Source organism: Rattus rattus, chromosome 12 (assembly GCF_011064425.1).
Source record: "Rattus rattus isolate New Zealand chromosome 12, Rrattus_CSIRO_v1, whole genome shotgun sequence".
In the NCBI taxonomy this organism is placed as follows: domain Eukaryota; kingdom Metazoa; phylum Chordata; class Mammalia; order Rodentia; family Muridae; genus Rattus; species Rattus rattus.
The window spans coordinates 61,198,381-61,225,915 of record NC_046165.1 but is presented as its reverse complement, the minus strand read 5'-3'; the positions used below and the strand labels follow the sequence as shown (position 1 = coordinate 61,225,915).

Below are 27,535 nucleotides of genomic sequence, written 5' to 3'. Positions count from 1 at the left end.
TTCATTTTCTACTGTGATAGGTATTCAAAGGCTGTTTCAAATTAAATAGATTCAATCAGCATTCTAGCCAGGTTCACTAGGATCTTGTGACCATCACATGTGGCCTTTCCAGTGCATCGGTCAACATGATGCCAGTGGCTACAAGAGGCAGGGACCACATCCAGGAAGCACCAGGCTGCTGAGGGCAAGGCGTCCTTTCCTCTTCAGAGTTCCTAAAGGTCCCACATTCAGTTCTCCGAAAGATTAGAGTAGAAGGAAAAACCAAGGGAAGTCAAAATCCAGCTGGGGGAAAAAGAAAAACCCACTTCACGTGGACTTCCGCTTCCAGCTAAACAAAGTCAGTGTTCTCTCTGGACATAGTCTTCTGTGACCTGGGACAGAGTGCTCAAGTACTGCCAGCTCAGGGCAGCCAAGAGCATGATGAAGGACAGGTAAATGGGGGAGTAGTGGCTTCGGGAGATGAGCTGGCAATTGGGAAGGCTCTGCGTCCTGATGTTGGAGATGAGCTGCTTGGCCTTGCTAGCTGACGGGTCTGAGTTGGGGACCCGGTGATAAATCTGTTAAGGAAAGAAGAACACACATTTTCATGGCTGCTTCTAACAGTTCTCATGCCACCAAGGACAAGGCAGGTTCTAAGAACAGGAGTCACTTATTCTACGTTGAGCCCAAAGCACCACCTAGGCCCAGTGAGCAAGGAAGTGCAGTGCACTGCACTCTCGCCACGGAGCAGAGAAGCCCTACAGAGCAGCCACTACACAACTTCAGATCCCAGGCGGCTCACAGTGGCAGCCAGGATTTAGTTAGGCTGACCAAAAAGCATGTGTTGGATGGGGGAAGACTGCAATCTCCACTGGAGCGACAGCTCAGCAGGGAGACCTGTTCACAGCACCCATCTGAAGGCTCACATCTGAAACTCCAGTCCCAGAGGATCCACCACCCACTCTCTGTCTCCATGGGCACTGCACACACATAGTACACAGACATATATGTAATACATGTAAGCAAAATACCCATGTCCATAAAAGAAAAATAAGCAAACCTTTTAAAATAAAAGTAAACCGGACTGGGGCTACAGAAATGACTAAGTGGCTAAGAGCACCTGTTGCTATTGCAGGGCCCAGATTTGATTCCCAGCATCCATGTGGTTCAAAACCATCTGTAACACCAGTTCTGGGGGACATACATGGTACATATACATACATTTAGGCAAAACATTCATACACATAAAGCAAAATAAATCTAACAAAAGCTAATAAAAAGTAGTAAGTAGGCAAGACCAGAGAGATAGCTCAGGGAGTAAAACTTGGCCTTAAGGCCTGATCTTCCTAACACTACACTTACCTTTGGTGGGGGCGGGGTGGTGGTAAAGATTTAGTTTTAATGTCTATCAGTGTTTTGCCTGTATGATGCATGTGCATCAAGTATGTGCCTGGTACCTATGTCAGAAGGGGGCATTCTGGATCCCCCGGAACAGTTGTGAGCTGTCACGTGGGTGCTAGGAACTGAACCCAAGTCCTCTTCAGCCAGTGTACTTAACTGCTGAGCCATCTCTCTCTATAATTTTTTAAGTTAAATGTAGGGGGCTGGAGAGACAGCTCAGTGGTTAAGAGTATTTGAGGCTTGTGAAGAGGACCTGGGTTCAGTTCCTGGCACCCACATAAAGAGGCTTATAGCCACCTACAATTCTAGCTCCGTGCCTCTGCTGGAATCTGCACTCACAGGCGACCCTCTCACACAGATAAACCTCACGCTCCACCTCGTACCCACAGGCTGGGCTGGTCCTTCAGCTCTCTCCCTGCCCATAAAGGCCAGGACAGGCCTTAAAAAGGATGGGACTGATCTCTTCCTTCCTTCTGGGTGGTGGGGATGGGGGGTGGGGAGATGTTACTTCACTATGCACTTGCATAATGTGCTGCGCATTGCCACAGGCCCCAAATAGTGGGGTGATTAGTCACAGGCTGGAACTCCCAACACTCAAGCCCAAATAATCAGTTCTCTTTGTAAGCTAATTAACTCGGGTGGTCCATTACAGTGATGGAAGGCTGTCATGCCTGCCAATGAGGTTAGAACAGAATGCTACACAGCCTGCATTCTCCCTTCTAGACAAGCCCTCCCTTCTGCAGAATGAAGTCCTGCATTACTGGGTCAAAGGCTAATGCAGTTATGAAAGCACAGATAGGTCAGTCTGGATAGGAGAGGGCTCCAGGGTGCCCCAAGGATCCCGTGATTAAGGAAGATGGCAATGTCACTTAGAGCTCACATCTGAGCCCTTGGCTGGGTAATAACCATGAAACACCTCCATGACAGGAAAGCAGATGAAGACTGAACGCAGAGTAACCCAACACCTAACGAGTAAGTAGAAGAGGAAGAAGGCTCAGGAGGAGGGAGGGGAGAGGTTAAGTAGCACCATCAAAGCCACTGCCAAAGACAGGAGAGCAAAGGGCTCCAAGGAGAAAAGAGCCACAGAGTCAAATGGCCAAATGACTTCTGAAGGTGGAGATGGGGAGGTGGGGATGGGGGGGGGGGGCAGATTGTGATTTTAAAACAAACTGGTTATTGGGCTTATCATTGAAAAGGCCATTAAAATATTTCTTTCCCTTCTGGGTTATATGCACCCAAGTGCTAATTTGTACAGTTAAGGATGCCCCAAACCAAACAAAAAAGGCACAAGACCATGAAAACAATGGCACTTGCCAAGGAGTTCAGTGTGGCAGAGTAGGGGGTGATGTTCCCAGGTGATGTGCAGGCTGCTCTAGCTGCTGAGTGGACGTCACCTGTGGGGGGGCGGAGCAGGGGGAGCCTACACTGTGCCTCTCTAGGCCTCTTCCTGCTCTTCTCAGTGCCACTGAGGAGACAGAGGCTACAGAACAGACATAACCTCCTTTCCTGGAAGTACACAATTGATTTGTATGGAGAAACAAGATCGGCTCTAGCTGGCATCTGGACACCACAGATCAGCCTACCTGTGGACCTCGTCTAAGCCTTGACTGGCTGACTGACTGAGGCAGTGCCACAGAGCTCTGGCTGGCCTTAAATCTGCCATACAGGTGAGGGTGACCTTGAACTCCTGATCCTACCTTCCCAATGGTAGATTATAGCCATATCCCACCCTGGCCAGTTTATATGGTGGGTGCTGGGGGATCAAACCTAGAGCTTCGTGCATGCTAGGCCAACACTCCACCAGCTAAGTTACATTTCTAAAATCTTCATTATAAAGCATCTTTAGGAAAATCTCCATAAAGCTGACATGAAAGCTCAGATTTTAATGTTTGAACTTCACAATTTTGATTTTTTTTCTGCATCAAATCAACTGAAATATTAATTCATCTTTTACCTTGCTTTTTACTGAAGTAACATTAAAGAAAATTAGAAACCCTGAGTCAGAAGTCAGCAAGCTTTCTCTTAAAGGGCTGGAAGCTATTTTTAGCTATCTGGGCTACTCTGTTGTAACTACTCAACTCTGCCCTGAAGTTGCAAATGCAGTCAGATAAGCAGGGGACACAGTGGCAGAGTTACAGCAGCAGCACTCACAGAAATACCGTGCCACCTTTGCCCTCAAACTGCCACCAGCAGCACTTAATTCTAACAGTCAAGAAAACACAAAACCAAACATGAACTTAGTGCTCATTGACTTTTCAGAAGCGATTTCCTACAACGAGGGCTCAGTAAGCCAGAAATCCCCAAACCTCGCCTGGAGCCCCACGGCTTGGGGTTGAGGAGGGAGGGCTACAGTATATTTGGGACCAGCCTGAGCAGACACTGCATTTCAGGCACCAACGCATGCTGGTCCACCGATGCATGCCGGCAGGCACAGCTTGAGGAAGTAAGTACGTTTTGCTTGATAAGTTAGTTTTGGCATTTGAAGTAAGAGTTGTAGGAAAACAAAACAAAACAAAAAAAGCACTTAAGACTCGACTGTGATTTCCTCGTCTTCCTCTGTCTTCACTCCCCATGGGGTTTTTCAGGTGAGGCCTGGGATATGATGGAACACAGCAGCCTGACTGTCAGGACACGAGCACTTACGATCTGAGATTCCCTCAGCCATGCTCTGCCTTAGCGTCCCTAACCCTCCATGTCACATTCTTCACCCATCACAAGCTTCGTTGGCCTCGGAGATCACCTCACGGCTTGGGAGACACGACTGATTCTTCCTAGAGGCCTCAGCACGCAGCCTTGTCTCATGTCATCGCCAGGTCCCACAGGGCTCTGTGTATTTTCCAATAAGGGATACCAACCACTCTCCTTAGGCTGTAACACTAAGTAGTGAGGACCACCTACTGTCCAAGCATGGTCTGCATTTAATGCATGAAAACAGCTACAAGCGACAGAAAACTAAGTAAGAACCCACCTCTTCTATGTACTGGTATATGATAGCTTTGACAGCTGGCATGTTGGTGGCATCCATCATGAGGGTAACTGCTTGCCCCTTCCGAATCTTCACTACTCCCTTGAATACCTGATGGTTATTGTAACAGGCAGCCAGCGTAGCAATGGCCATTACCTACAGGCAACAGGAGAGGGGAGACTCTCAGTTCATGAAGACAGAGCTCACAAATTAAATTAGCGAAGCCTTTCTGTGGAATGCACAATGTGGACCAGCCAAGCAGCAGCACCCAGAGAGTAGGCCAGTAAGGTTCTGCCTTTCTAGCTCCTCCATGCTCAACAACAGGGTTATACTATTCTGTCATTTAGCCACAAAGACTCCATCTCAGTTACACACAAGTGAATCCAACATTTCCATACTAAAGCAGTTAGCTAGTACACTGCATATGCATTTCCAAATAATATCTGGTAAGAATTTTCTACTTTACTCTCTTATGGATATAGTCATTATACATTAAAAATGGTATGAGATAAGAACAATGGACGGGAGAGGGTCATGACCTCCTGTGCTCAAAGATAAAGGGCTCTCGGGCTGATGGAAACCGGGGATAGCCAAACAGATTTACCTGAGACTATTCAGAACTGTCAGGTCAAGATCAAACCAAGCTTCCGAGTGAGTTAATATAGGAATAATAGGTAAAGGAAATTACTAAGCCTCAGAACATACAGTTGCCGGGTCTACAGGACCAGACGCTGCTATCTTGAGTACAAAGGATTACAATACTTAGGTGAGTGAAGACGTTACTGCATGAATCTATTCATTTCATGTGTATAGGCAATGCGGGGAACCAGCAATCTGACTCAGGAGGGCACTCTGTGGCAAGAGCCCTGGTCTGCTGAGCCATGTCTCGTGCCAGCAGCCTCACTTGGTTTGGCCAGCACGCTGGTCACCTAGGCTGAGGCCCAGGCTTTATTAGCAGAATGATCGAGCCAGTTTAGAATTCTTGATGGAAAAGGGTAAACCCCAGAAGGAACAGTTAGCCTTGCTCCTGACTGTGAGGCAAGGACTCTGCTGTGGCTCCCTACCTACTCCTGAGATAGGTAGTGAACGCTCCTAAGACACCGTGCCCCTGAACACAACAGAGCAAGACAGGAGCCATATTCTGCCAGCCCAAGCACCGCACTCCTTCAGCACCCATTCATACCTGTGGAATGGCACAGAAGTTAAACACGCTTTGGTTCCGGAGCCTTGACAGGTAGGTGATGACGTCAGGGATGTGTTGTAGGGCGTTGGTTATGAGTTCATTCAAGCACTTCACGGCCACATCTACGTTCTCTGGCTTAACAAAGTCTTCCAGCTTCTTAACGTATTTGCCCCATACCTGGCCAGTCAGCAAAGTACAAAACAAGTTAACTGGTGAAGAATTTACATGTATTAGATTTCTGTAGGGGATGGAGGTTCAAGGTAGACCATTTAGCATGCAGGCTTGGCATGTGTGGGACCTGGGCTCCACCTTCAACACCAAAAACCAACAGCAAAACATGAACGAGTGAAGTCATTTTACTGCACACTGAGATCCACCTGCTTTAGGCTTCACATAGCAGCCATTTACAGTGCTTGGTCAAGGCCCAGTGCATGACAAGAGAGGCAGGGTGGCCTGTGGAAAGGGTCCCTTATAGATAATTAATGCAGCACGCACCAAGCAGTACCATAATGACCGCAGCATGCAGAGGTAGTCTCCTGCTAGCAGGAGGGTGAGTCTATTACAACACCCCCAGCTACTACAAATCAATTCCAGCACCAGCAGACCGCTCCCAGCCCACGACTGCCAATTCCGCTGACAATGCTGCTGAGCAAGAATGTGTAGAAAAACAAGCAACTGCAAAGCAGGGCCATCACCTCCCCAAGTTGTAGAAACAGGAACTTAGAACAGGGCTCTCAGACCCGCACTTCCAAAACGAGAAGAGCTCAGCAGTTTCTTTTGGCGTAGGGAGTGCCTTGTTTTTTCTTTTGTTACTGTTTGTTTGAAACCAGAATCTTACGAAGTAGCTCAGGTGTCTAAAGGGCTGAGATTACAGGTATGTGGCCATCCTACCTGACTGGGTTTCATGATTTTTAATTTAAAATCACAAAATATGACTATTGATTAAAGATCTATTTTTATATACACTTTATGTGTCTACGTGTGTAAATGCTGCATGTATGTGGGTGGTGGTAACCAAACTCAAGTCCTGTGAGAGGGCACTAGGTGCCCTGAACCGTTGAGCCATTGCTCGAGCGCCACGTTATCCACTCTTTATATGCACCCAAACCTACCCAGACAAAAGGTACCAGATGTTTTGCAGAACCCAGAAAACAAAAAACTTAATGATGACTCAATGTATAAATTAACCCGCTTCAACAGTTCCTGGCACAGGACACGTCTACATCCCACTCGTGGGTGACTTTAAGTAGAGCTAGGCTTACTGCTTTCTCCTTACACCATGAACTCCCAGAGGAGGGAGAACTCAGGGCCCCCTGCATGCTAGGCAAGTGTTCTATCACTGAGCTGTGTTCCCTACCTAGAACCTTTTGTGTATACATGAACTATCAGGTCACCTCTAAACATGAGTAATTAATATAAAACACTCTTCAAATTTACCTTCCCCCACTACCCGGCCCCCACCAGTTTGCTCAAATCTAAACAAGTTCCACATCCAACATATGCTGGGTACCACTAAGTACTGTAGCCACGAACTTATTGAAAAAAAGGGTGTGTCACATCCTGGAAGACTTCTCAACTTTTCTGTTTCTCTGGCATAATCCCATAGTGTACACTCACCCTGCTTTTCCTGTAAATGGTAAATCTGGCAAAAAATACTTCACTAATGACCTGTGCCCCTGGGAAAATCGCAGGTCATATGGACTTCCTGATACCCACCAAGCATCAGATCCAACGGGTTGAAGGCTCAGTCTACAAGAATGCGCCCCTAGCTGAGATGTCCACTGCAAGTCCCAAGTTGTCGCCTGTTCAGTACTCATCATGAAGGACGCAGACAACAGGCTGGAGATGCAGAGAGAGTGACGCTGTGGGAGAAGGAGTGTGGAGCCTCCTGCCCTCTCCACCGTGCCACCCTGCAGGCATCTCCACTTAGTCAGCTATTAAAGCTAGCCATTGGGGGCTTTGCTTCCCCACCACGGAAACAATATAAATTAAATCTATGCCAGTGGTGGCCAATTCTATCTCCGGTCGTTCCGTGTCCTGCGGCACCTCTGTCTCTGTCACATAGTTTTCCTTGGAGGAATCTCTCTCAGGCACAGTGGTCAAACCAAGAGCCCCAATCCTCTACCCGCTTAGGATAGGTTAGGAGCACACACCCATTAGTAAATCTGTTTGCAAAACTCCTTTAAGTTCTTAAACGACTCCAATATTACCATGAGGAGGCCAAGGCGTGAGCGTGAGATTAGGTCAGCCTGGGCTATATAGTGAGATCTTGCTCCAAAAATGTAAAATAAAAGATCTCAGGTTTTAGAAGGTTTGTGCCAGAAAACAAGCACTGAACATATACTCTTACTATAAATCAAAGATCATATGAGCACAGGCTCTTGCCTCTAAACCTAGCTGCTCTATGCTGCCAGGTTTATGTAAGAATAGCAGGAGTTTTACCAGGTATCAAGCCGGAGTCTCCCATGTACTGGCAAGCACTCTGCCTCTGAAGCAGACCCCCAGGCCCCTGCCCTATTTCAGTATTTCAGTACCAATTTGTCTAAGTTTTATTGAGTGTTTTCTGAGGCCAGTCTTGAAGTAAACACTCCCCAGCCTCAACCTTGAGGGTTCTTGGACTGCAAGAAGGTTTCACCACACCCAGCTCTGCTATAAAATTATTTCATAACGGGATTACTTTTTCTTCTCTCCTTCCTTTTTTCTCACCCCCTCCCCACTGCCCCCAGTCCACAGCCTCATACATGCTCAAAAGCAGTGCACCTTGGAGCTGTATCCCTAAAACCACAACATGGTTAGAGAGACTGTAGAAAAATCTCCCATTTAAACTGCAGCATAGCAGTTTCCGCAATTTGGTTTTCTCCCTGGGACGTGATCTGGAGATGACGTCACAATAGCGTGACTCTATCCTTCCTCTCCTGTGACTAGACACTTGAAATGTTGAGAAAGCTTACCTTTACACATAGTGCTACAATAAACAGCCTCACAGGCGGCACAGCGGGCCTGCCTAGAGAGAAATGGCATCTTGGTAATCTCCCTTTTCAGGCTGTTTGAGCTGACACTAACACCTGAGGACGGGACGTCTATCTCATTTCTGTCACCCCTCCAGCCTGTAGTGCTGGCGAGCTCTTCTATTTCATTTCACAGGCTGAGGAACTGGTGCTCATGAGTCACAAGCTTGTGATTCAAGCTGTGTCTGTGAGACTGGGCCTGGATTGTCCTACTCTTCTTCCTGGATGGCCATATGCCTGGGCATCACCCACAAGGCATTTGGCACTCTCCACCATGAAGGCATCACACTGAGACAACCACAGGCAGGAGCCTTTCTCCAATCTGTCCACATCACCTGGGACGTATAAACACCCTACGTCTCTGTGAGATGGCTGGTCTCTTTTCTCACAATCTCAGCCCCTACAAGGTGAGCTCAAGCAGAGTCCTTTTATATCAGAATATAAATTCTGCATCTGTTATATACATTGCTAATTTCATCACTCTGTGACTATTTCTTTTTTTTTTTTTTAATCTAAAAGCACTTGGCTTTAGGAGAACATTTTATAAAACAGAAGAGGAAATCCTGGAGTGAACACAGTAAATAATTATGGAATATTCAAGCCTTTTTTCAATGTTCATGGTTTAATTAAAACATTTCTTATATAATAGACATCTATAGTTTTTTCTACCCAGCACCCCTTCTGCCTCCACCCCTGCTCCAAGAGCTGGAGATTTGAACCCACAGCCTTGCACATGCTTAGCTTGTATGGTACCATGAGCCACCACCTTTTGCCCCTCATTGTCAGAGACTCTTGGTTCAATCCATCCGGGTTGTGTTGGGCACACCTATAATGCGGGTCTATGGTTGGAAGACCCGGGCTGTGGCTGGATACAGGACTGCGCTCAGCCTGAGTCCTGAGAGCTAGGGTGTAAAGTTGGTTTGCCTGAGATTTATCTGTGGCTTGGAGGAAGTCTGCCCAGAGAAGAGAAATGGCCAAAGCCATTCACAGAGCTTGAATCCCTGGATGCAGCCAGTTTGCCCAAAGCAGTGACTGATTTTAGCCACTTGCAACTACTGAGTTAGATGATTCATTTTTCAGAGTCTAAAACTGTTTTTCCCCTAAGTACCCCATTTTCAGTTACCTCTTGAGGCCAAAACTGTCTTCCTTCTTGTTGGTCTTCCAGATAATCACGAATGATATTTGTTTTCTGCAGAAACAGACCCATAGAGTTGGCACACTCTGTGTCTTCACCAACTATGGGATCTTCAAACTCTGAGGCAGAGAATAGGCGAGAAAGGCCGATTCCCACCAGTCCAGCAACATAGTGACAGTACTGCAAAAGATTATTGTGTAAAGTACTTTAATCATGACACAGAAACAGCCTTGCCAGGCATCCGAGCTATAAAACAGCAAGTTGAGAGCAAAATGTCTGAGTTCTCCTTTTGATTAAAACACACCAAGTGCACGCACATTCAAGATGCCGCTCCATGTAAGCACTCTGCAGGTAAACACACGGAGGACCTATTATTGCCTCCACTGCATGGATGGGCAAACTGAGAAACAGTGGCCAGTAACCTTGTCGATAATCACTCACCTGCGAGGCCTAGGTTATGACCTGAAGGTGTCTGTCTGTCTTCCCTTTCCTTTTCCTATTAGGGTTTGAACTGCAGAGCTCTGGTTTATTCTATTTTATTTTTTTTAAAGGCAGATCTCACTCACTTTACTTCTGCCATATTCTGTAGCCCACACAGGCCTGTGACCCTCTCACCTAGGCATCCAAAGTAGCTGAGATTATAGGGGTGGGCAATCACGGGAGGCTAAAAGGGTGTTAGAACTATGAATCCAGTTCTGAAAAGGTGTCACCAAGATTTTTGACAAATGTAATGTTTAACTGTCAACTGGGGAGTTGGGGGCTGCTGACAGTCACAGCCTAACAAATGAGCCTCAGCTGGGACGTCCATCTCTTGCTCTCCTGCTCTCTCTCTGGACAGTTACTGCGAGAAGAGCAAGGACTCTCTGGATATGGCTAAGCTTCCCAGACTTTTGAGGAGGAGGCGTGAAAACCTGGGCACATCTAGTGCATCCTGTCTATTTCCTTAATCTTTTTCTGCTTTGGCAATGCTGGGGATCAAACCCAGGGCCTTGGGCATGCTGGGAAAGCACTCTACCACTGAGCTACTGCAAACACAAAAGAAGAAACTCTTCTGATGACTCGCAGGTGCGTACCCAGTATTCTATAATGGAAAAGAAAATGACAACTACAAACAGAGCATTGTTTTTAAATTTTGAAAAAGTACTGTTATTTCTGGGTTACAGAAAAGTATTTGGCCATTTACCTAAAATTTTGTGGCAACTTAGGAACAATCTTACAATTCACTTGGCAACAGTACACCTGTGGGGCATGTATTGTCACTGACAGAGCATTTAATTGTAAGGTAAGTAGTTCTGAGGACACTGTCAACTTCAATAGATGTGGGTTAAACCAGAAAAACCCAGATCTGGAGGCTACTCTGTCCTTGTTCTGGGCTTCATCATGGGGCAGCTGGCCATCTACAGAGCAGATGTGGACCCTGGTTACAGATACTAACCTTGTCCCAGTCCTGTTTGGAGGTCACATCCTTGTTTAGGAATTCTGCCATCCCGCATCCCATCCTGTGACAGATGTCAGCGATCACTGTTTGGTATTTCTCAGCCAAATTTCTAAACTCCAGGGAGATCTGAAATGAGACCACAAAAACAATCAAACACACCAGATCACACACTTCATGGTACCAGAGAGAAATGCACAACCCTGTAGAGCTCGTAGGCCAGTGATAGGCCAGCTGCTTCCCTGCACCAGTCGGGTCCGCCAAGGACTCATGAAGCCAGCATCTTCCTCACTCCAAGGCTGTGTCTCTAAATTACTCAAGGATCTCAGTTTAACTCTGTGTCTGCTGCCCAGTATAGTCTTTCTTGCAAGTCCAAGATCCATATAAAAATGCAGTACTGACAGGTTTAGAAATACATTACTAATTATCTCAGCTCCAAAAAAGCATTTAAAAATTCAACATACAACATAAACACAGCAAAATTTTTGTTTTTATTTTTGAGGCAAAGTCTCACTATGTTGCCTTAGCTGACATCCAACTCACAATCCTCCTGCCTCAGGCTTCTTCAGGTGTGTGCCACCAGCTGGTCCCTCCGTGAGCACTGAAGGGTGAAGGGTGATGTTAAGATATCATGTGAGAGAGAGATCTGTGTAAAAGAAGCTAGACACACCTCAGGAAGGGCCGAGGGCATACCAGCAGGCCACAGAGCAACCATGCCATCTCTGATGAACATCAACTATTAACTCCTCCCTCCTCAAATTACATAAAAATCAATCTGGTCTTTTAGAACTCTCTTCTAGGACAGCTAATCCACATTGGAGTCAAAGGGCAACTCCTACATGGACTGAAACCATCTAACACTCTCCCGGAATCCAATCCCTGTGCTCCCTGTGACTGTTCCAAGCCACACTGCCCTGTGGTAAGGGCAGTTCTGTTTATAAGGGAGCAGGCCAATGAGGGCGGGAAAACAAACACCTCAAAAGGGGCACCCGATCATCCTTAGTGGCCTTTTAGAATTCCAAAATTTGGTATTTTGGAATGTAATTCAGAACAGAAGCAAATGAAAAAAAAAAAAATACCCAGTAAAATAGGACTCGGTCTTGCTGGAACCCTGAGGGGAACTATGTTTTCCTTCAGGTTCTGCAGTGAGACCCAGGCCACAAGGACTTCCCCCAACCCCTCAGGGGACCAAGTCACAATGAGGACACACTCCCAGGTCCCTGTATCACTTGCTGGCCAGTCCAAGGACATGAAGGCACATTACAGTGACAAGTCTCTGGGACAATAAAGGCCAAATCCCAAACAGGGCAAGAGGATTATGGTATGTCCATTGACTTTCAAGACAAACTCCTCCCCCTTATAGAAGGTCTCAGCAGGCTATGATTAAAACTGCTGGCCGTTTGTTGTTCTAACAGCCCTCCCCACCTACCCAACCCACCACACACACACAGACACACATACAAACAAACACACACACACAGATACACAAATAAACTCTCCCTCCCTCCCTCCCCCCGCCTCTCTCCTTTGAAACAGGCTTTCATTCCATTGCCCAAAACTGTCAAACTCTTGGTTCTCCTGCCTTGGCTTCTCTGGAATTACTGATGCATGCCAACATGCCTGGCAGTCTTAACTGTTTCCTGTCCTTTTAGCGTTTTTGTTTGTTTGTTTTCCAGACAAGTTCACATATATCCTGGCCTAAAACTCACTACATAGCTGAGGCTAGCCTTGAATTCCTAATCCTCCTGCCTCCACTCCCCCACCTCACTCAGCTGCCAATCTTCAAAGAAGCATCAAAAGAGACACAGGAGTCAAGCACAAGGTTTCTGAGGCCAGGCACCCTGGGTTCCAATCCTGATTCCTTATTTAGGCAAAAGACTTTATCATTTTTTTCATACCCCTGTTTCCCTCACATGCAAAAATGTAGACAGTATAGGTACACCACACACAATGTAAGTATAAGCCACAGGGGGTGGCACATTTCAAAGGCTGAGGCAGAGAAACGAGAGGCAGCACAGGCTCATGGGCTCTCTGGGCCCATGATGTGCATCAAGTAAAGAGAGTTCACTTGGCTTATTCTCAAAACAAGAGTGCATGCAATATTAGAGAAAAAAGAGCTAATAAAATTGTCCTCCAAAGTACATTCTATTTACCCAGCCTTGTCCGGAACCCTTTAGGTTTGGGTTTAAAATGCCTGTACTTTATAGTTTTGTTTCAAACCAACACACTTCAGTTACCTTCCCCGTGTGAGCACTGAGGGACCCTATACTCATGAAGAAAGATATCCAGGACCAGTCTTCCTCTACAACTTCTCTGAACATACCTTCCCATGTCCTCCTGTCTTAAGATGATTCACAAGGTGAGAGGGTCTCCCATTCAGGTACAAAACATGACTTTCCGACTTCTCAGTCATCAGGACATAAAGGACTAACAGTAACGAGTGGTATCTGGCCTATTCTTTCAGCTCCCTTTTTCTCTCCCTGGGACAGTGCCCCGCCTCCAAACACTCTTGATCAAACAGGAAAAGATCAAGATCAATTCACTGCTCACCTCTGAAACCTTTCAAAACAGAATAGTCTCTTCCCATTGGAATGCACATGCAAAGACAGCTGGGCTTTACAAACTTACTAGATGAAGATCTGAAAATTACCTAGCTCCCCCAAATTACTTTAGCATTTGTTCTTTCTGGTGGGTAGATGAGGCTACCTTGAATTTTTATGATCCATATAATAAAATTATCCCATGATCAGAAAGTCTTTAAAGGTTATAATGTCCTTACATGAAAAGTAGTTTGGTAGCATACACCTTTAATCCCAGCACCAGGAGATCTCTGGGATCTTGTTTCTCACAGGTAGATCTCTGTGAGTTCGAGTTCAGCCTAGTCTACATGGCCAGCTCCAGACCAGCTAGGGCAACATAGTGAAACCCTGGTTCAAAAACAAAAAAGCAAAGGAAAAAATATTTTTGGAGATAAGTCAGATTACTCAGGAAGCTGGGGTAGGAGAGTTATAAGCTCAAGGGCTGACTAAAACACAAAGTGAATTCATGGTCAGCTTGGGCAAATTATTATTATTTTTTTTTTGGGGGGGGGGAGCTGGGGACCGAACCCAGGGCCTTGCCAGGGCCTTGCGCTTGCTAGGTAAGTGCTCTACCACTGAGCTAAATCCCCAGCCCCAGCTTGGGCAAATTATTGAGAAACTTTCTCCAAAGGAAAAAACAGGCAGGCTGAGGACACAGAGAAGTAATAGAATACCTAGTGATCAGAGGGCCCTGGGTTTCATACCTAGTGCTGAAGAGAAAAACAGCAAAAATAAAACCCACTTCTGTTACTAAGAAGGTACAACCAAGTGGGTCACAGCACTTCAACTGCATTAGCAGGACTCAAAGGCTCACCAGTGAACCTCCACATGGTTGCCAGAAAAACTATTCACTAGCCATCAGGTACCCCAAGGATACCAATGTATCAGTATCTTCCCTAGAGCTTTAGGGCCCTCAGTAGCCTGCAGATGTCCTATGTACTTTCATAGCACAGCATATATTTTGGTCTTTGGCCCTGAAAACATGATCCCAGCAAGTTGGAAACAGCCTATCTTTCTCAAACCTGGTTGGGTTCCCCTTCCCTCCCTCCTATATTGAAGTATAGACTAGATTCCTTTATTGCAAAAGTCATACAAGGACTGTTCTCCAAACCTCTAGCAAACTATGTACAAGACAAATACCCTCTTCAGGGTATCAGGGAGCACATGACTTGACTAAACTTGCAAATTCTGGCAGTGAGGTCCATGTACACCATGAACTTTCGGGCCCCTAAAGCTCGGGGCTTTACCTGTAATCCATCTCAAGAGCTAATACCTACAGAGTACTTAGTATGCACCAGGCACTACTCTAAGAACTTTATACCTAAGACATTACCCAACTTTTACAATTCTACCTGTACAGATTGGGACAGAATCAGAACTCAATTAAGAAAGTGGCAAGGATCTCGTCTCAGCTACTGCAGAAGCCCCACACCCTGCCCAAAGGTGTGTGTCATGGTGAGCAGCAACCCTAAGCTGCAGCCTCACTGTGGGTACATACACTACAGTCAGCAGGCCCGTGTGATCCAGTGTGGAGACCCACTGTGGTACATACACTACAGTCAGCAGGCCCACGTGATCCAGTGTGGAGATCCACCGTTCTTCCTTTTACTATTTTGACAGCTCTTTAGACCTGCAATGTGAATCTCAGGTCCTTCTGTAAGAATGGACCTGGAACTTCTCAATACATGCCTGTAGAAAGGGGGCACAGCCATGCTGCCCTCAGACTAGTACGACACTAGACTTGGGGAGCTGTTACGGTCTCTACCACACGGAGGGAAGATCGAGGAACGGAGGGCTATGTACCTCATTACCAATCACTAAGTTGAGATTCCAACCAGGAAAACTCGTGCTTTGGACTCTGAGCTGCCCTCAGACTGTTCAGGTGACCTTTCTCTCAGCTCAGGGGTCAAATGCACTGCCAATTATCAACAATATACCCAGAGTTCAGTACCGTGGGGAAGTCCTCCAGCACTACTCGGTGCTTCTCCTTGCTCTCGGTGAACCGCCACTCCGGCTCATAGAGGAAAGTGTGAAAGTTTCGCAGCAGTGGGATCTTCTTCTCCACACTGATGGCCATGTCATCCTCCACCGTGTCCATGGCTCGGAGGATCAGGTAAAACACACACACCGCGTGACTGTAAAAGAGGAAAGGCTAGGAACACAGTACCAAGCGTCCACTTTTTCTTTAGTATCTACTTATTCTGCGTACGAGAGAGAGCACGAACGTGCCCCAGCACGTGTGGGAGGTCATTAGACAACTTCTGGAAATCAGTCCTCCCTTTCCACCTGTGGCTTCTGAGAACGGAGCTCAAGTTGTCAGATTTAGCAGCAAGTGCTTTTACTAGCTAACCCATTTTATCGGTCCGTTTTTGACAATATTTATTTCTGGATAACATTTAAAGCAGGGTGGTGCTTCAGGCCTGTCAACTCAGGAGGCTAAGGCAGGAAGATCCAGAGTTCAGGACAACTGGGACCATTAGAAGGGACATCCAAAGCCTGCCATATTTAGCACTTAAAAATTGTTTTCCTAAGGAGGAAGAGACAGGAGGGACAGAGAGAGAAGTTTCGGACAATATGGAGGCTGACAGTAAGATTCCTCTCTGCACATTTACAGGTTATTATGAATTTTTTTTTCTTTTTCTTTTTTTCGGAGCTGGGGACCGAACCCAGGGCTTTTGCCTAGCGTTTGCTAGGCAAGCGCTCTACCTTTGAGCTAAATCCCCAATCCCTATTATGAGTATTCTTAAGGGATGGATGTGTACCGGGCTTTGTATGTTTAGGTGGCAATTATATCTTATCAACTAGATAAAAAAACATTGTTTTCCTGTCTTAAGTGCAAGTAATGAACACTACCACTTATTTATAAAGAATACAATGAAAACCAGCAGGTGGATGCCATATATCTCGAAGACTGCTTTATATCTAACCAATGCACTTCAGGGACCAAGAGGCAAATGCTTAAAGGGCACTAGATTTTTGCAGATGAAAAACTTTTCAGTATGAATGCTGTCACAGGTACAGTAACTTCTCTAAACTTGGTGCAGTGCACACAAGAGATACTTTTTGAGACTCAGTATGCTTGAAATGTAAGGTGACAAAAGCCAAGAAAAATGTCTGGCCTGCTCACTGACTGGTACAGGTGCCAAAACTAAAAGAAGGTAATCAACATGGCTGCCCCACCCCCTTCTCTGAAAGGGCTGGCCTAAAAGGACGCTGGTAGACGGCCAGGTGCCTGGAAGGGCATTTGCAAGTAAACACACAGGCGGGAGTAGTGGGGGGAGGTAGTCCTGCCTAAGCCACAACAAGGAGCCCATAATTCTAAGTGGTGTGTCAAGGTAGCTGCAGTGACTCAAAGGATCCTGGAAAAGCAGTCTTCCCCAGTCAGGGCTCTCCACTAACCGTATGTCCCCATCCAGCGCCTGGATAACCGCGGCGAAGCTGCGACTGGTCTGATCGAGATACTTGTAGCAGGTCTTCAAGCTGTTGCTGAGCGAGTTCTGTGGGCAGAAAAGACAGACCGCGGTGGCAGACGTGGAGCAGGAGTGAGGTTGGGGCAGGCAGCTGGTAGCAGGGCTCCGTGCCCGGGACCAGTCCTTGAAAGGCCAGGCGGTAGGAGGCCAGGAGCAGCCCCGTGGGGGTGAGCCCGGAGGAGTCTTGGGCGAAGCGACCGGGCTCAGCACCAAGGTCCGCTTGACCAGGGCCATGGCCTTGGTGCTGCCGGCGGCTGCCATGGGAGTGCGGCGCAGAGCCCTTCCTCCATAGGCACCACTGAGCTGCAAGGCGCCCACCGCAGGGCGGGGATCTGATAGGGCTAGCCCTGGCCAGAGCAGAGAGCCTCACACCACAACACGTGCAGGCCTGGGCCACGCCCCCGCTGCCTCTGGCCACGCCCCCACAGCGCGGAAACCCCAGCTGCCTCTCCACTGTCTCCACAAGCATGAGAGAGAAAAGAGCACTGACCAGTAACTCTGAAAAATTGGTTTTCACTCCCTGTGGCAGTTTTCCCTAAACTATCTGCAGGCTCCTCTGACTCCTCTCCCCAAGTCGGCTGGCCTTTGGTAAACTGAAGTGCTCTTTGTCTGTGGTCAGTCTTACTATGTACCTCTGGCTGGCTCAGAAATTGCTGTGAACAGGCTGGCCTCGACCTTGCTTGTGCAACCCTTTTACCATTCTACCTTCCGAGTGCTGGATTACACATATGGACACCATGCCCAGACATGTTTCTGTCTTTGTACTGCCCAACCACGAACAACCATGCTGGTCTACCTAAAGCGATAACCTTTATTAATTCCCTGCTCTTGTACATAATCAGGACTGAACCCAGTTCTACCCTGGGGCTTCTAAACCCTACTGCAATCATTCTTCTGAAGAGAATCTGGCTTTCGACTACTGCTATATTGCTTTGCTGTCCCTAGTCCTGCTAAGAGCCCTGAATCTTACAATCAGTGTTCACAGAAGCACAATACCAGGGATATGCAGTAAGCTCGTCTCCGCAAAGAAAAACTTTTTGCAAGGAGCAGGGGGTTTGGAAGGTGTCTTACTACAAATGCTAACAAGACTGCTTTTGTGTTGTGCTGTGTGTGCAATTTATAAGAACTTTTATGAGCAGGAGAAGGAACAGAATTTCCACCCGCCCCTTGTACAACCCTACACAATATCTCCACTCATTTTAAGAAATGGGAAACAATTATCTAACGAGGGAGTCGTTTCTGAAATACAGCCTATCTGCTAGTAGGCAATCCACAGATGCACTGGAATGTAAGAGAACCTTGGGCCCTGGTGTCCTGTGAGCTATGCCCTTTTTTATTTGGATTTCCTATATTCCTAATATGGATACACATTATTTTGTCTAAAGAGTAAGATTTTCTTTTAAAGAAAAAAAGAATCCTGAGTTTCATTTTATTGTCATTTCTAATGAAATATGTTAGTGAAAACTACTATTTACTGATCGGCATCAGTGAGATTCAGTCTAGCACATTAATAACCTGTACAGTTTCAATGACATAAAGCAATACATTCACAGACAATTTAAAGCAGTCACCAACTCCTTCAAAATAAGGAAAGACAAGATTTCATAAGAAAAAGAACTGAATAACTGTTCTCCTTTGAGATGACAGCCTTGTTTCTGTCTAGAACACTGTGTTTGTCTCGTAGCCCAGGCAGTGCTGGAGCTAGTGGCAATTCTCCTGCCTCAGTCCCTTCAAATTACAGCTATGATCTACCACACCCAAGGTGAGCAGCTCTTTGTAAAGCTGTTACCATGCCCCACAAATTTCTCGGCAGTGTTTCTAGGGCAGTATTTCTCAACTTGTGGGCCTCAACCCCTTTGGGAGTCAATGACCCTTTCACAGGGGTCGCCTAAGACCATTGAAAAAGCACGTTTACATAGTGAAGTAATTTTATGGTTTGGGGTCATGAGGAACTGTATTAAAAGGGTGGCAACATTAGGAAGGTTGAGAACCACTGGTCTTGCGGCTGCTCTCACCAGGACTTGCAAGGCATGCAAAGGGACAATGACACTGGGTTTGAAGAGCAGGCTTAGGGAGCACTCCATGGGCCTTGCACTCTTCCACAGCACTTCTGTTTTGTTTCTGGTTTCATTATGTCATCTTAAACAACAGGCCCCTAAAATGACCAAGAAGAATCCCATTAAGGACGGCACCACTCTCTGAAGGCTGGAACACTCTCCTGGCCATGGACTCCTAGTATGTCACAGCTACTGTTCCTAGAGCCTCCCATTTTTTCACTGCTGCCTGAAGCTAAGTACACACCCAGAACTCTCCAGTGAGGGAAGCAGGGTTCAAAGGGCATTCAAAGGGAAGGGTATAGACTACTCATCAAATGAGGCTGAACGCCCAGACTGAGGCTCCAGGTCCCAGCTGACAGCCACCAGGACCACCCTGCCAGTCCTACCCTTTTTTATAACAAGACGGGTTTGCTTAGGATGGGAAAACCAAAACCTCAAAACCCATAAACCTCAGGGCTGGACATTGAGAAGGTTAATAACAGTCACTTATTAGGCATTGCATGCCAAACAATTAAACATTACCTTTAATCCTTTCAAATGTTTAGGGATGGTATGACAGGACTACGGTCCATGACACACAGGTAGCAAGGGTCATACTCTTCAGTGTTTTGGAAAACAAACCATAGCCTGGATTAGGGCCCCAGAATTACACAGCAACAATTCTTAAGCAATACAGCCAAATATATAAACCAAATGGAACAAATGAAGCCTCACCCTCAATCAAATCAGGCTCTGCCGCCAAATGGGCATAGCTGTGAGTCTGTACTTGGGAAGCTGAGGTGAAAGGTAAAGAAGTAGAAGCTATCTAGGCTACACCCCAAAACCTTCTGGCATAAAGGAAAACAACAAAAAGAAGCAGAACCCCTCTGACTCCCAGCCTGGAGCTGGCTGGCTGTGACTAAGGTCCTGTAGCTCTCCATGCTACCTTACAGATGATAAAGAAACACGGAGAACTGACCAGAACATGCATGGCTGAACAGTAAGCGTTAGACTTGACACAAGTCAGATCTCCTTAGAAAAGGTCAGCTTCTTCCATTTGGGGCCTCTGAGTAATGTCATACAACTTGCACGTGGGGCAATGCGTGGAGATGTGCTAACTGGTTCAGTAAAAGACAAATTACTTGAATTTCATTTTTGAAAAAAAAGGTGTCTTACTGCCTATTCAAAGATGTGCCTGCCTGTTCGAAGATTAAAAGCCTTGCACTGCCATGCATTTATAGAAATAATCAGCTCTCAATATTGTTCAGGGAATATATCCCTCATTTTGTCATTATTGTTATTTAAGAAAGAAATATTAAATGAAGGGAAATGAATTTTCTAATTTGTTTCCACTAATTAGAGGTAATTCCAATTGTTAAAGTTAGTTGGTTAGTTATTTTAGCTGAGGTTCTCCATGGCATCTAGGCTGGTCTTAAACTCCTGGGCTCACTGGAACCTCCTTCCACCTCCTCTGGAACAGCACGTATTTCAGTGGCATTTGGCATGCCTGAGGCCTTAGGTTCAGTTCTTAACACTGGGGGTGAGGGCCTCATAGGGGTTTGCAAAGTGCTCAGCAAATAGACTGATCCTCAAATCCCCCAGAGAGAAGGAATAGCCCAAGCCTCACTTTCTCTGCCTCCTTACCATGGCCCATGGGCACCCACTTCCCTTCAAGGAGGAAACCAAAGACTTCACAATCTCCAAGGATCTCATTTTATAGCGAGGGAAACAGTCCCTGCTGTAGATCACAACTGTAAACAATCTGCCTTCCCCTGACCTCACCACTCCAGCCTCTCGTGATTGCTTATTTCTGTCTGGAACACTGTGTTTGTCTTACCTTCCTCTCCCAATAGAACACAGGTTTGACCAGAGTTGGGTCTTTTGCCTAGTTTCTTCTTTTTTTAATTCCACACCCCAGTTGTGGCCTGCTGGATGGGTTCATGCAACACCTGAGCTTTTTGAGCCAAACAGCCTCTGACCTAAGGCACAAGGGTACACATGTGGCCAGGCCTGGCTGGGCATCCCAGAGCATACTTAAAGAGTTAGTTGTGAGGAAAACCATACTTGTAATTCACAAAATGACAGCAATAATAATACCTGTCCCCTTCAGGTTGCTAAGAGTGATGAAGTGCAACGAGCTATGAACATGGTCACAGGATGTGTGACCTCCCATCAGGAAGGAGTCTTTCTCATACCTGGCTCCCCTGGTAAAATCTAGGGTCCAATTAGACAGTAATAGATGTGACTCATGTAGACGTCTGAAAAGCGTGTGTATAGAAGTTATCTCCTTCCAGGGTCCAAGAGTACCAGGACAAGCCTACAGGCTGATGAGTGTGTCTCCCCTAGTCTGGCTATAACCTGCTAACCACCCCTTTAGCTACAAGCTGCCTGTCAGCTGAGCAGGCCATGGAGAAACAGGTCCAGCTGTCCCAGATCAGAAGCCCCAGTTGTCCCAGACAACTGTGAACTAAGTTAACAGTTGTACTTTTAACCACTAACTTTGGCTTCCAAAAACTAGGATAAAATATACACATAGCATATTTTCGGGGTTGGGGATTTAGCTCAGTGGTAGAGCACTTGCCTAGGAAGCTTAAGGCCCTGGGTTGGTCCCCAGCTCGAAAAAAAAAAAAAAAAAAAAAAAAAAAAAAAGCATATTTTCCCACTTAGCCAATGTTTAGCAGTTCACTAGTATTAGGAAGCAGCACGTACAACCAAACTCCGTAACTGTAACCCCAAGCTTTGACCTCAGTAGCTTAAGACACTGGCTAAACAAGACTGGTGACCTGAGTTCAATTCCTGGAACCCACGTAAAGATGGTGTGATAAACGCCACAAATTTGTCCCGTGATTGTCAAGTGTGTGCAGTGTCACTCATACACACAGACATAATAATAGACATAATAATAATAATACATTTTTTAAAATTTAATTTAAAAACTCCTAAGTGATACACTTAGATAATAAAGTTATAAGAGAGCATCTTCTGACCTGGAAATCACAGCCTAGAATAGAAATCCACCTGCCTCTGCCTCAGCCTCTGCCTCCCAAGTGCTGGGATTAAAGTCATGTGCTACCATACTCAGTGAAGAAAAATTGTGTGTGTGTGTGTGTGTGTGTGTGTGTGTGTGTGTATATAATATGGTAAAATATATGTAGAAGTTTGTACGTATTTATTTCTATAGAGGGTGGCATTGCCACAGCTATGTAGAACAACTTGCTTCTACCATGTGGGTCCCAGGAATTAAACTGAGGTTGTCAGGCTTCTTGGCAGGTGCCTTTACCTGCTGTGCCACCTTGCCAGTCAGGCTGTTTGGTAGTCCTGGTTAGGACAGGCATTTGTGTGCATCAGGCCTAGATTCATCCACCTCTTAGCTGGCTCTGGACAGTCTGCTTAATGTACTTCCGTGTCCCATTACCCCAGGATGAACAGCATACTGGGCTAGAGCGCAGTGGAGAGGATGGGGAGATGGCTCAGTAGTTCAGAGAAAGCCCTGCTCTTGCAGAGGACTGGAGATCAGCTCTCGGTGTCTGCAGCTCACAACCACCCATAGCTCCAGTTCTAGGGGCATCTGATTCCACAAACCCACACAGACACTACCACACAACACAATTAGAAAACAAAAAAATAATTAAAAAAAAAAAAGAATATTTTTTTAAAATGAGAGACCGAAGAAGCTCTGTAGTCAGATTGTGAGAGTCAACTCCCACGAGGCCACACCATAGCTATGGGACGTTAGGTAACTCACTAATGTCTCCAAGTCCCAGCTACAAAACAAGAAAACAGATCCTCAAAGGGCAGGGCAACTGGGTAAGTTTACATAACACATGGAAAGTATGTAAAACAGTGCTTGGCACCTACCAAGAGCTAATAAACATTAGCTAATTACTATGGCACCCTCTGCCTAAAAGGCAAGGCACACAATCCCAGTTTCAGAAGGCTTTCAGCAAGGCACGGAGATGGAGGAAAAGGTCCCAGACAAGTGTCCACAGTTCTAAGCTTACAGTGTGAGGAGATCACTAGAATGGGGCAGGCAGGACAATGGGGTGCCTTGTCTGCAGACACTGTCCACTTAGTGCCATCAACAAGTGTGTTAGCTCTGAGCTAGATCTGGAAGGTCTACTGCTTTAGGTGTTTCTGAATATTTAACTTCTTAATAAAATATATATAAAGGGAATGATGTAAATATTGACAGGATACAGACACAGTGGTTTGTTATATATAACTTTCAATATTTTTCTGCATTAAGTATTTTTTTGTAAAGAGAATGCATTTTAATTGGACTTGGAAGCTCACACCTGCAATCCCAGCACCCAGGAGGCTTAGCATTCAAAGCCAGTCTGAACCACAAAGTTCTAGAAACCAAAACAGCCAAAAAGCATTTAAAGTTAATGCCCATCTTAAAGGATGGGAATTAGAAATAAAGGCATCATTAAGAAATGTAAAGTTCTGAAGTAACCAGGCTAAAATTGCCCCAAGTACTGTGCAATTATGGAAACCAAGCTTTAACAAAAAAAGAGGAGGACTGGGTCCATGGCTTAGAAAGTTTAGTTACAAAAATAACTAAAGAAAAGACAGCTTTAGAACAATGCTTTTTTTTTGGTCTGTTGTTTGAAACAGGGTCTTACTATGTATCTATGGGTAGCCTTTAACTCAATCTGTAGACCAGGCTGACAGCAACTTCCTCTCCTTTCCTTGTTGGGATTAAAAGCATGTGTGGCACTACACCAGGCTGTCTTATCAGAATTCTTAAAGATTATGAGAGTTTTCTTAATACTTCAGGGTCTGTATCCCAAAACAAAGATTAAATCTCCCTTTGGCTCCAAAACTTGAACTTCCCGGAATCAAAGACAGTGAATACACCTCCTCTGAGGTGGCCAACTGCCATCCTCAGCTGTCAGGAGACCAAGCAGCCACGTAAAAGTTCAAATGTACAACTTCTCCAGGATAGCGGCATTTAGATGTCTGAAGATTTGTCAATGTACAATGAGATATCTTGGCAGTGGACCCAAGTCCAAACATGCAACTGCTGTGTGTTTTCATGTATGCCTCACACACAGCTCACAGGTAATTTTCTACAATGCTTTTAACATACATGCATTTTGAAAATGACCTGTCACATACATGCACGAGGTCAAGTGTGTTAGTGTCCACCTATGGCATTGTGTCAGTGGCCAGAGAAATCTCACTAACACTGAGCCAAACGTATTCACAGAGACATCTGAAAGCTCTATTTCCCTCAGGCAACCCTGAATAGGTTATATGCGCATCCTAATTAGCCGTGATTTTCCTTCCTACTCCTGTAAATTTCCTTATGACAGTCACTGTTCGGCCACACTCAGGTTTAGAAGGCTAGAAGCTTCCCCAAGGCTGTTCACTAATTCACACATTTTTGACAAGCAAATTTGATCAAGGCAGTAAAGACTCACACAAAGAAAAGATTATTTCCAAGTCGCTTATAAATCAAATTTGCCAGGGGCGGTAGCACACCTTTAATCCCAGTACTCAGGAGACAGAGACAGGGGGATCAGAGGCAAGTGGGTCTCTGTGAGTTACAAGGCTGGCCTGGTCTACAAAGTGAGTTCCAAGACGGCCCGAGCTACACAGTGAGACCGTGTTTCGAAAAAAATCAAATCAAATCCAGAATCAAGTGAGAGACCCTTAAATTGTAAGGAGACTGAAATACAGAATCTTAAATCTGAAGGTGACTTTGGGATCACTGTGTAAGTTAAATAGTGCTAGAGAAGGCAGGTCAGGAAACCTTTCAGATCAGAATGCCTTCCTCTGTTTCCACAGAACAATTTTGTAACACTTATTTGTAAGAGTCCTGGTCAGACAGCATCAGTAGTGACTATCAGGAGAAGGCAGAGTGAATCAGCCTCACCAAGGGAAATGAACTGCCTGTGACAGGAGCTGTCAAGAGACCAAGATAGACTATAAAGTAGATTCTTCCCTTTGACCCTTTCGAGAATCTGGCAACCGTACATCCTTCTCCCCTGAAACGCACTCCTGGCATTTATTTCCTTGAGGATTCTGTCTATGCTCTTAACTACATTGCTATCCATGCTTTACCCAACAGAGGGCCCATCACGGAGCAGGTGTCCAGCGTCTGCCATCTGGATGGCTGAGAGCACTTGTTAGAGCTAAATCTTAAAAAGTGAGGATTCTGAATGAGAAAAATAAAGTGTTTTAATTAAGGACACCAATTAATAATACCTTAATAAAATACAGTGTCTGATGTTCCCATGAAGGGGGAAAATTTTAAGTTTTTGATGTAACCCACTAAGTTAACTGGATGCGTATTCATACTTTTGTTACAACAAGCATTATCTTTAAAGCAGGCGTTTAAGAAAGGGTACACAGACTGATGAAATATGAACAAAAACCAAGTTCTGGCCTTCCGGCAGCCAATACCTAAGAAGAACTTGAACACAACAAAAAACGTAGGAAGCACCCAGGAATAAAATAGTGGCTGCAGGAAGGTGAGGAAGATTATGGGGGAGGTGATGTCTAAAAACTGGAAGGAGTGGGTGTGAAGTAAGTTTCATTCCCGTGAAGATAGGCATGATAACTGCTACAGGGTTCCTTATGTTCTCAATTTTTTTTCTCAAGCGCGTTCTTTTTATCTAGTCTCAATTCTGGAAAGCACCCATTTAAGTAAAAATAAACTCCTAACTTAGAACAAGGTACGCAGCCAAACTACCAAGAAAAGCGATGGCTTGAACAGGCAGAAACCTTTAAAGACAGGTCGGGGGGCGGGGGGGCGGGACCTGGCAAGGGGACAAGACCCACGTGGGGTGTGCGACCCAGGCAGGGATCCCGCTTTCCGTGGAGACCAGGGCGTCAGAGACCGTCCTTAAGAGACCTCCCGTGCATGCAGCGGCCACAGGCCCGCGAAGGGGCAGGGATGCCCGGCTTACCCGGTCCATCTTGGGTATGAAATTCCGCCGGCCTCCCATGCGGAATCGCAGCAGGTTGTAGAACTCCTCCGGGTGGCCTAGACACTTCACGAACTCCATGCTTGCGGCTGCGGGGCGCGGGTCTCACCTGTCGAGATCTCCCGCTCCCACCTGTGTTTAGATGCCGGCGGTAGGCAGGGCGAGGAGGCGGGGCCAGCGCCGGACGTCCCGCCCTCCTCAACCGGCCGCGCCGCTCGCGCCTCCAGGCCAAGACGCGCGGAGTGGACTGACGGACGTTGATTGGCCAGAGCTGCTCGCACCAGAAAACCGTTAGCCAATCGGCGGTCGGAGGAGCCTGGCGCGATGACCACACCCTAGAATTTGATTGGAGGGCTGGAAAGAAGCCAGAGAGCACGATTGGTACCCCGAAGAGAGCCTTTGTTGGGCTGCGAGTGAAAGGGGCGGGGGGGGGGGGTGATGGAGGTGTAGAGACCACGAGCAAGGCGCATCGGTGGAAGCTTTGGAGTTCGGGTACAGGCTTGGTCTACACGTGCCTGGAGCTCAAAGGAGTGGTTCGCTTGCTCTGGGAGCCTCCGCCCCCAGTCATCGCTCACCTCTTGATACGCCTAAGGGGTGGGCTAGCATAGCCGCGTCAGAGTAGAAGGGAAGCGGGGACTGGAAATGTCACCGGCTTGTAGGTGAGCCGCAGCAAAACATCGTAAGCGGAGCGGCTGGTCACTCCGGGCCTGAAGTTTCACATCCCTTGGCCTCAACACTGTGTTCTAAAGAATATAGTTTTTTTAAAAAAAATAGATTAGTGATTTTTAAAAAATGAAGATAGATAAAGCAAAATCGTGCTTTCTTCTGACGAGTTTCCTATGGCTTTCCTGGGACAGCTCACAGTATTTCTCAGACTTCTCCCATCTGTCATTTGTAAGACAACATGGTGATGATTCTTGGATCCCATTTCCAAAGCTGCTAAAACAATGGGATCTGGGCTCTTAATGGATATACCTCTCAATGTTCTGGTGTAGTGCCTGCAAAATCTGCTCAAGATTGGGCCTCCTAGGGGTGGGGTGGGAACAAATATCTCCTGGCCTCTCCAGTTAAGGATAGCAAGGGGCTAGGAAAGGCTCTCTCCTTGAAGATCTATTGGTAATTAATAGTCGCTAGTGGAATGACTTTTACAAAGTTACTAGCATAAATGATACATGAGTTTTATTAAGTCTTCATACATGTATATAATGTATTTTATTATATTCCCCTTTAACCCTCATAATCCTTACTGCTCCAACTAACCCCCATTTCTACTTACACCTTTTAATTATATTTTAATATGGGCATAAGTGTTATCACACATGCCACGTGTGGAGGTCAGTTCTCTCCTTCTTCCATGAGGCCTGGGGATAGAACTCAGGTCATCAAGTTTGGTGGACCTTTGTATGACC

General features: G+C 46.1%; 1 protein-coding gene across 1 annotated transcript; it reads right to left on the bottom strand.

Annotated features, from left to right (window-relative positions):
* On the bottom strand, positions 1-26,307 carry Fdft1 (farnesyl-diphosphate farnesyltransferase 1). Its single transcript, XM_032917277.1, has 8 exons — positions 26,109-26,307; positions 17,085-17,182; positions 15,637-15,820; positions 11,107-11,235; positions 9,660-9,851; positions 5,529-5,705; positions 4,349-4,501; positions 1-557 (listed from the first exon to the last, which is right to left on the bottom strand). The coding sequence occupies exons 1-8, from the start codon at positions 26,205-26,207 to the stop codon at positions 339-341; spliced, it is 1,251 nt and encodes a 416-aa protein (XP_032773168.1). The 5' UTR covers positions 26,208-26,307; the 3' UTR covers positions 1-338.
* Positions 26,308-27,535: the final 1,228 nt, after the last annotated feature.

Excerpts from the sequence above, each read along its gene's own strand:
- Fdft1 (XM_032917277.1), bottom strand. The coding sequence starts at position 26,207 with ATGGAGTTCGTGAAGTGTCTAGGCCACCCGGAGGAGTTCTACAACCTG. Across the intron at positions 17,183-26,108 it reads TCATACCCAAGATGGACCGG|AACTCGCTCAGCAACAGCTT; the intron begins GTAAGCCGGGCA and ends TTCTGCCCACAG. Across the intron at positions 5,706-9,659 it reads GACAGTTTTGGCCTCAAGAG|GTATGGGGCAAATACGTTAA; the intron begins GTAACTGAAAAT and ends CTGACTGGCCAG.